The 10,610-nt window shown below is 46.0% G+C and overlaps 1 protein-coding gene across 2 annotated transcripts; it reads right to left on the bottom strand.

Annotated features, from left to right (window-relative positions):
- Positions 1-491: 491 nt before the first annotated feature.
- LOC131939449 (uncharacterized) lies at positions 492-10,610 on the bottom strand. Of its 2 annotated transcripts, XM_059297742.1 has the most exons (5): positions 10,473-10,610; positions 7,793-8,015; positions 5,481-5,592; positions 4,603-4,821; positions 492-783 (listed from the first exon to the last, which is right to left on the bottom strand). In XM_059297742.1, the coding sequence occupies exons 2-5, from the start codon at positions 7,970-7,972 to the stop codon at positions 554-556; spliced, it is 741 nt and encodes a 246-aa protein (XP_059153725.1). In that variant the 5' UTR covers positions 7,973-8,015; positions 10,473-10,610; the 3' UTR covers positions 492-553. The 2 variants fall into 2 exon arrangements, with proteins under 2 accessions (XP_059153725.1, XP_059153724.1); XM_059297741.1 differs by lacking the exon at positions 10,473-10,610 and having other exon boundaries at positions 7,793-8,065.

Below are 10,610 nucleotides of genomic sequence, written 5' to 3'. Positions count from 1 at the left end.
AATAGCCCCCGCACCCACCTACACCCACACAGCACTGTACCTCCCCCATACACCCCCAAATCATCAAACTGCCCCACATCAGCTGTATAAACGCCGCCCCCAATCACACCCACATTAGCACTATAGTAGCCCCCCCCCCCACACGCAGCCTATACAGAGAACCCCACGGGTCTTTCTCTGGTCACGTGTTCCAGCCATTACATAACAACTCATTAAGAAGCACGCTGCTGCATACCAATTAACGTCGCACATAAATCATAACGTTAAAGCTGCATAATTTAATTGTTGTTTTCATGCTAATTAGACATCAGCGGATTTCCCGTCTTAACCAGACAAACCACGTGACCGTTTCTCTTTCGCTATGACGTCATACACTGCGTCACTTTTCTCAATTAAGAACAATAAAAACACCAAAAGCACTTTTTGGAAAATATATAAATCTATATTTATTTACATTTTTACAAGATTTTAATGCATATGATAACGAAATATAAAGTTTCATGGTAACGAAATGTAAAGGTTCATAAATAAAAGAATGTTAAATTTGTTGAAATTAAATGACAGAGATCCCGGCTTGCAGTGGAGCGTTGGACTCGAGCGTGGCTGCTGGTACGGTCAGGATGTTCAACGTCCGCTCCGTGTCGCACTCCATGATGACGTCATCTCGTGACGTCACCCGGTGACGTCCGTTGGGCAGTCCGACGCAGCTAGGGTGATGACGTCCACACTCCCAGCAGTGGGGGCTGGAGCAGTTGTACAGCTGCAGGTATTGCAGGTATTCGCCTGCAGGTAGGACATGGTCTATGACAGTCACTACAGGCAGGACATGGTCTATGGCAGTCACTAGAGGCAGGACATGGTCATTAGAGGCAGGACATGGTCTATGGCAGTCACTAGAGCTAGGACATGGTCTATGGCAGTCAATAGAGGCAGGACATGGTCTATGACAGTCACTAGAGGCAGGACATGGTCTATGACAGTCACTAGAGGCAGGACATGGTCTATGGCAGTCACTAGAGGCAGGACATGGTCTATGGCAGTCACTAGAGGCAGGACATGGTCTATGGCAGTCACTAGAGGCAGGACATGGTCTATGGCAGTCACTAGAGGCAGGACATGGTCTATGGCAGTCACTAGAGGCAGGACATGGTCTATGGCAGTCACTAGAGGCAGGACATTGTCTAGTCACTAGAGGCAGGACATGGTCTATGGCAGTCACTAGAGGCAGGACATGGTCTATGACAGTCAATAGAGGCAGGACATGGTCTATGACAGTCAATAGAGGCAGGACATGGTCACTAGAGGCAGGACATGGTCTATGGCAGTCACTAGAGGCAGGACATGGTCTATGGCAGTCACTACAGGCAGGACATGGTCTATGACAGTCAATAGAGGCAGGACATGGTCACTAGAGGCAGGACATGGTCTATGGCAGTCACTAGAGGCAGGACATGGTCTATGGCAGTCACTAGAGGCAGGACATGGTCTATGACAGTCAATAGAGGCAGGACATGGTCTATGACAGTCAATAGAGGCAGGACATGGTCACTAGAGGCAGGACATGGTCTATGGCAGTCACTAGAGGCAGGACATGGTCTATGGCAGTCACTAGAGGCAGGACATGGTCTATGGCAGTCACTAGAGGCAGGACATGGTCTATGGCAGTCACTAGAGGCAGGACATGGTCTATGACAGTCACTAGAGGCAGGACATGGTCTATGACAGTCACTAGAGGCAGGACATGGTCTATGACAGTCACTAGAGGCAGGACATGGTCTATGACAGTCACTAGAGGCAGGACATGGTCTATGACAGTCACTACAGGCAGGACATGGTCACTAGAGGCAGGACATGGTCTATGACAGTCACTACAGGCAGGACATGGTCTATGGCAGTCACTAGAGGCAGGACATGGTCTATGGCAGTCACTAGAGGCAGGACATGGTCTATGACAGTCACTACAGGCAGGACATGGTCACTAGAGGCAGGACATGGTCTATGGCAGTCAATAGAGGCAGGACATGGTCTATGGCAGTCACTACAGGCAGGACATGGTCACTAGAGGCAGGACATGGTCTATGACAGTCACTAGAGGCAGGACATGGTCTATGACAGTCACTAGACATGGTCTATGGCAGTCACTAGACATGGTCTATGGCAGTCACTAGAGGCAGGACATGGTCTATGACAGTCACTAGAGGCAGGACATGGTCTATGGCAGTCACTAGAGGCAGGACATGGTCTATGACAGTCAATAGAGGCAGGACATGGTCACTAGAGGCAGGACATGGTCTATGGCAGTCATTAGAGGCAGGACATGGTCTATGGCAGTCACTAGAGGCAGGACATGGTCTATGGCAGTCACTAGAGGCAGGACATGGTCTATGACAGTCACTAGAGGCAGGACATGGTCTATGACAGTCAATAGAGGCAGGACATGGTCACTAGAGGCAGGACATGGTCTATGGCAGTCACTAGAGGCAGGACATGGTCTATGACAGTCACTAGAGGCAGGACATGGTCTATGACAGTCACTAGAGGCAGGACATGGTCTATGGCAGTCACTAGACGTGGTCTATGGCAGTCACTACAGGCAGGACATGGTCTATGGCAGTCACTACAGGCAGGACATGGTCTAGTCACTAGAGGCAGGACATGGTCTATGGCAGTCACTACAGGCAGGACATGGTCTAGTCACTAGAGGCAGGACATGGTCTATGGCAGTCACTACAGGCAGGACATGGTCTATGGCAGTCACTAGACGTGGTCTATGGCAGTCACTACAGGCAGGACATGGTCTATGGCAGTCACTACAGGCAGGACATGGTCTATGGCAGGACATGGTCTATGACAGTCACTAGAGGCAGGACATGGTCTATGGCAGTCACTAGAGGCAGGACATGGTCTATGGCAGTCACTACAGGCAGGACATGGTCTATGGCAGTCACTACAGGCAGGACATGGTCTATGACAGTCACTAGAGGCAGGACATGGTCTATGGCAGTCACTACAGGCAGGACATTGTCTATGACAGTCACTACAGGCAGGACATGGTCTATGGCAGTCACTAGAGGCAGGACATGGTCTATGGCAGTCACTAGAGGCAGGACATGGTCTATGGCAGTCACTACAGGCAGGACATGGTCTATGGCAGTCACTAGAGGTAGGACATGGTCTATGACAGTCACTACAGGCAGGACATGGTCTATGACAGTCACTAGAGGCAGGACATGGTCTATGACAGTCACTACAGGCAGGACATGGTCTATGGCAGTCACTAGATGCAGGACATGGTCTATGACAGTCACTACAGGCAGGACATGGTCTATGGCAGTCACTAGATGCAGGACATGGTCTATGACAGTCACTACAGGCAGGACATGGTCTATGGCAGTCACTAGAGGCAGGACATGGTCTATGGCAGTCACTACAGGCAGGACATGGTCTATGGCAGTCACTAGACGTGGTCTATGGCAGTCACTAGAGGCAGGACATGGTCTATGGCAGTCACTACAGGCAGGACATGGTCTATGGCAGTCACTAGATGCAGGACATGGTCTATGGCAGTCACTACAGGCAGGACATGGTCTATGGCAGTCACTAGAGGCAGGACATGGTCTATGGCAGTCACTAGAGGCAGGACATGGTCTATGACAGTCACTAGAGGCAGGACATGGTCTATGACAGTCACTACAGGCAGGACATGGTCTATGACAGTCACTACAGGCAGGACATGGTCTATGGCAGTCACTAGAGGCAGGACATGGTCTATGGCAGTCACTAGAGGCAGGACATGGTCTATGGCAGTCACTACAGGCAGGACATGGTCTATGGCAGTCACTACAGGCAGGACATGGTCTAGTCACTACAGGCAGGACATGGTCTATGGCAGTCACTAGAGGCAGGACATGGTCTAGTCACTAGAGGCAGGACATGGTCTATGGCAGTCACTAGAGGCAGGACATGGTCTATGGCAGTCACTACAGGCAGGACATGGTCTATGGCAGTCACTACAGGCAGGACATGGTCTATGGCAGTCACTACAGGCAGGACATGGTCTATGGCAGTCACTACAGGCAGGACATGGTCTATGGCAGTCACTAGAGGCAGGACATGGTCTATGACAGTCACTACAGGCAGGACATGGTCTATTGCAGTCACTAGAGGCAGGACATTGTCTATGACAGTCACTAGAGGCGGGACATGGTCTATGGCAGTCACTACAGGCAGGACATGGTCTATGGCAGTCACTAGAGGCAGGGCATGGTCTATGGCAGTCACTAGAGGCAGGACATGGTCTATGACAGTCAGTCATTAGAGGCAGGACATGGTCTATGGCAGTAACTACAGGCAGGACATAGTCATTCAAGCTTCGGCTACACCGTATTTATTGGACAAACTAGACCAAATTTATAAAAATTTAGCTAAAGAGCCAAAATCTCTAAAAGTTTGGCCAAGTGAATACAATATAAAATGTAAAAGGATGCATGAAAAATAGTGGTAGTTTGTTGTTGAGGTATGGAGTGGGTGTAGTGGTGGGGAGGTGCGGCATGGAGTGGGTGTAGTGGTGGTGGGGAGGTGAGGTATGGAGTGGGTACTTACATGGTGCTTTTGGCTCCTCCCTCTCTGCGCATGTCACGTAATGATAATTCTGGCAACTTCCGGTCTGCGTGGAATACAAGGAGGGGTAGGGGCACTCGAGGAGGTAGTCCATGAACTGGTGACCCCCGGGCTCCACCCCACAGTCCATGTACTGGCTGCAGCGCTCAGCGTAGGGCACGGTGGCGGTGGGGTTGTGGTGGCAGATGGCGCGGATGTAATCTGGTGGGAGAGGTGGTTGAGACGTGACCTTTGACCTAGTTGTAGCGTCAGGGGATGGTTGTGGTGGGGGTGGAGTGGAAGAACTAGTGGACGAAGGTCATGGGAGTGAAGGTCACGAGGTTAAATGTCATTAGGGTGAAGGTTGTGTGTGAGACTGAGTCCACCCAGCTCTGATGGCTACCTGACTTAATGAGTCCACCCAGCTCTGATGGGTACCTGACTCACTGAGTCCACCCAGCTCTGATGGGTACCTGACTCACGCTAGGGAAACTAAAGGCGGATATACATAGTTCTGACCACACAATCCCCCCTTATGCCGAGGAAATTGAAAGTGATGAACTCTACTTCATCTGCCCGATGTATCATGTAATAGATAAATACTGCAAAGGTTAGTAGGCTGAAGTTAATTAAGGTGAAGGTTATTAATTTAGAGGTCGTAGGTACGGAGGTCACAGAGTAGGGTCAGGAAGAAAAAGCACGTTTTCGTGTGCTGATGTGGTCATGGGTCAAGGGTCAAAGACGTGAAGGCCATGCACGAGGTTAATGATAATTAACCAAAGATAATTACAATCAAATAATTAACCTAAGATAATCAAACAGAGATAATTAACCAAAGATAATTAGCCCAGATAATTAGCCCAGATGATTAGCCAACTGACCCCAGACCTGACCGTGACACCTGCTGCTGTCCGCCACCTGTGCGGCGACACACCTGCTGTTTCTGCTGGCGTTGGCATATAGTAGACCTCTGGGACACGCCGTGGGGATGGCCTGGGGTGGGGGGGGGGTGGGGGAGAAAACGTTTCAAAAGTTTCGTAGCGAACAACCTCTAGAAACACGCCCAAACAGACACTACACACTACACACTGCATACTACACACTACACACTACACACTAGACACTACACACTACACACTACACACTACACACTACACACTACACACTACACACTACACACTACACACTACACACTACACACTACACACTACACACTACACACTACACACTACACACTACACACTACACACTACACTCTACACACTACACACTGTACACTACACACTACACACTACACACTACACACTACACACTACACACTACACACTACACACTACACACTACACACTACACACTACACACTACACACTACACACTACACACTACACACTACACACTACACACTACACACTACACACTACACACTACACACTACACACTACACACTACACACTACACACTACACACTACACACTACACACTACACACTACACACTACACACTACACACTACACACTACACACTACACACTACACACTACACACTACACACTACACACTACACACTACACACTACACACTACACACTACACACTACACACTACACACTACACACTACACACTACACACTACACACTACACACTACACACTACACACTACACACTACACACTACACACTACACACTACACACTACACACTACACACTACACACTACACACTACACACTACACACTACACACTACACACTACACACTACACACTACACACTACACACTACACACTACACACTACACACTACACACTACACACTACACACTACACACTACACACTACACACTACACACTACACACTACACACTACACACTACACACTACACACTACACACTACACACTACACACTACACACTACACACTACACACTACACTACACACTACACACTACACACTACACACTACACACTACACACTACACACTACACACTACACACTACACACTACACACTACACACTACACACTACACACTACACACTACACACTACACACTACACACTACACACTACACACTACACACTACACACTACACACTACACACTACACACTACACACTACACACTACACACTACACACTACACACTACACACTACACACTACACACTACACACTACACACTACACACTACACACTACACACTACACACTACACACTACACACTACACACTACACACTACACACTACACACTACACACTACACACTACACACTACACACTACACACTACACACTACACACTACACACTACACACTACACACTACACACTACACACTACACACTACACACTACACACTACACACTACACACTACACACTACACACTACACACTACACACTACACACTACACACTACACACTACACACTACACACTACACACTACACACTACACACTACACACTACACACTACACACTACACACTACACACTACACACTACACACTACACACTACACACTACACACTACACACTACACACTACACACTACACACTACACACTACACACTACACACTACACACTACACACTACACACTACACACTACACACTACAAACTACACACTACACACTACACACTACACACTACACTCTACACACTGTCACACTACACACTACACACTACACACTACACTCTACACACTGTACACTACACACTACACACTACACACTACACACTACACACTACACACTACACACTACACACTACACACTACACACTACACACTACACACTACACACTACACACTACACACTACACACTACACACTACACACTACACACTACACACTACACACTACACACTACACACTACACACTACACACTACACACTACACACTACACACTACACACTACACACTACACACTACACACTACACACTACACACTACACACTACACACTACACACTACACACTACACACTACACACTACACACTACACACTACACACTACACACTACACACTACACACTACACACTACACACTACACACTACACACTACACACTACACACTACACACTACACACTACACACTACACACTACACACTACACACTACACACTACACACTACACACTACACACTACACACTACACACTACACACTACACACTACACTACACACTACACGTATCACGTGACTCACCCTGCCGCTGGAACAAATGACGTAGCTGGAACAATCCCAGGGAACATCCCTCACGTAAAGGGAACCGGCTGGTGGGGAACACAGAAAGTCAAGGTCGAGGCTCGTTGCGTAATATCCGGCGGCCATGTTGGGCAGCGTGGACAGTGTAGCGACCCAGAGTAGCCATGACGTCACATCCATTTCCCGGAAGTTCAAACTTGAAACATTACTGAATGTATTGTGACTGAAAGATCAATGTTGGCCAAACAGAAAATTAACAGAAAATGTTGGCCAATTTAAAAAAAAAATATTGAGAAAACGTTAGCCAAAATAAATAAATTGAGAAAACTGTTGAGAAATTGTTGACGAAAAAAAAATACGAAAAACATTTGGCCGAACAAAAAACACGACAGAAACATTTGGCATAATAGCTAAATAGGCATACTGACCAAACTAAAAAATATATAAATATTTAAATATTTCACAACGAATTGAAGAAACATAAAAACATTAATTTTAATTGTAAGATGTAGATGTAGATGCTTTAGCTTGCAGAAAGTCTTCCATCTGTATTGTGGGAGGCCATTTTTTTTGCCGTCATGTGTGGTGTTGTCATCTCCCGTGTTTACCAAACACATGTGTACTTCTCATTAATAAAAAAAAAAATGTAAATATAAACCTACACTGACGGGTCTAGCAATGGCAGCAGGAAGGTGGTGGGGGTAGGGTGGGGGGGGGGGGGAATAAAATTTAAAAATAGCAGAGAACAAAACAGGCGCGAGCTAAATCTGGCCGCATATCATGTTTATCTGGCCACATGTCATGTTTATGCCGGATTGGGCAAGGTGCTCTGTAAAAAGAAATGTTTACTGCAGTTTGGCCGAGAATTTTATCTACTCGGGGATTTAAGAGGGTAACAAATATGACGGAAAGTCTACCAGAAATAAGCTATTAATAGCATCAAAGGTATCTTCTCAGCCCAGGCGCATTTCAAATATATTTCAAATATATTTCAAATATATTTCAAATATATTTGAAATATATTTCAAATATATTTCAAATATATTTCAAATATATTTGAAATATATTTCAAATAAATTTTCGTCTTTTGAAGCAAAATGAGGCTAACAGTCTATAACTTTCTTGTCTAAATTTTAAGATAATTTCTTCAAACGTATTTGTGGGGAAAATTCAAGTGTCGTCCTATCCAGAGTTTCTCCCAGGCAGGGGCGTGGCGAGGGGGCGGGGGGTGCGGACCGCACCGTGTGACACCATTTAGTGGGGTGACACCAAGGCAAAAAATAGCAAAATATATAGAGAAAAACTTGAGGGGGGGGGGGGTGCAAATTAAAAGTTTGAGGGGGGTGCAAATCGAAGTGCAAATCGAAAGTTTGAAGGGGGGGGGGGGTGCAAATCGAAAGTTTGAGGAAGGGGGGGGGGTGCAAATCGAAAGTCTGAGGAAGGGAAGGGGGGGGGGGGGGCAAATCGTAAAGTTTGAAAGTTTGTCCCCGGAAAGGGTTTCTACGCCTCTGGAGGGTGACACCATTAAGTGCCGCACCGGGTGACACCCGACCTCGCTACGCCACTGCTTCCAGGCATCTCTTCGGGGGGAGCGGGCTGACCGAACGAAATGGAATTTATATAGAAATATATACTTATAACATTGACCACCCTCCGGAAATTACGACCGCGGCGCTCCAAAAACAATACAATGGCTCGTATCAAAGTTCCTCAAGCATGTAAGGACGGGGGTAGGGTTGGGAGGGGGGAACAAGTTTGTGTAGACGTACGGTATCTGAGAGTGAAATAAACCATGTAAGATAACCTACAGTTGGAGCAAAGGTTTGATGAAAGCAGCGACAAAAATGGCAAGCACCGGCTTCTCGAATGTTTTCGAATGTCGTGTGTAGGGGGTGAATATCATAATAAAAGAGCTAAGTAGAACTCACATTTCGTAACTCGGCGATTACACTTACGATATGTATACCATATATGTCTAGAAAAAAAACACACCTTCGCAATAAGCGAGTAGGTCTCCCTATACATATTCTAATAAAATTAACTGGTGTTTGTTTTTCTAGACAAGTATAGTATACATGTCACAAGTGTAAACATACATGTTCTTATGAAAGTAACTTACAGTGAATTTTATTTCTAGACATGTATGGTATACATGTCGCAAGTGTAAACATACATGTTCTTATGAAAGTAACTTACAGTGAAGTTTTTTTCTAGACATGTATAGTATGCATGTCGCAAGTGTAAAGGCGACTTTAAGACCGACCGATATAAGAAAATCAACACCAGGTAGCCTTCAACACAAACAGCGTGCGGTGCTGGTAGCGGGTGTGAGGGGGTGGCTAGCCCAGGCGCCGTTTGTACGATTTAATTTAGCTTAATTAACCTTCACCCCGGGCGAGTATTTGTGCAGTTTAATTACTGCACACAACAAAATAATTTAATTTCTCGTTCATTCATTCAACTTACACCAGCCACGCTAGTCAATACGTAATTAAAAACATAAATAAAACCAAATGTCAGAAGTTAATGGCAGTAATTAAATAATCAGTTGACAATGTAAATAGAAAAAAAATTAAATGCAATATTTAATTTAATTATTAAAACTATAATTAAATTTAGGCATTAAAAATATGATAAACCACTTGAAGTAAAAATGTGTGAAAATTCCAAGAGAACTCACCCGTGACAGCAGGCGAAGGTAACTCCAACTGATCAACTTCTGAATCAAGGGCAATTAACTCTAACTGACCCACTGTTGAATCAAGGGCAGATAAATCTGAATGACTTGTACAGGGTGTCGCCATGTTGAGGCGTCCAT

Source organism: Physella acuta, unplaced genomic scaffold (genome assembly GCF_028476545.2).
Source record: "Physella acuta isolate Inbredline_101_S28 unplaced genomic scaffold, ASM2847654v3 ptg000280l, whole genome shotgun sequence".
NCBI classification, from domain to species: Eukaryota; Metazoa; Mollusca; class Gastropoda; family Physidae; genus Physella; species Physella acuta.
This window is presented reverse-complemented; position numbering and strand designations above follow the sequence as displayed.

Excerpts from the sequence above, each read along its gene's own strand:
- LOC131939449 (XM_059297742.1), bottom strand. The coding sequence starts at position 7,972 with ATGGATGTGACGTCATGGCTACTCTGGGTCGCTACACTGTCCACGCTG. Across the intron at positions 4,822-5,480 it reads GTGTCACGGTCAGGTCTGGG|ATTACATCCGCGCCATCTGC; the intron begins GTCAGTTGGCTA and ends CTCTCCCACCAG. Across the intron at positions 784-4,602 it reads GGAGGAGCCAAAAGCACCAT|GCGAATACCTGCAATACCTG; the intron begins GTAAGTACCCAC and ends TCCTACCTGCAG.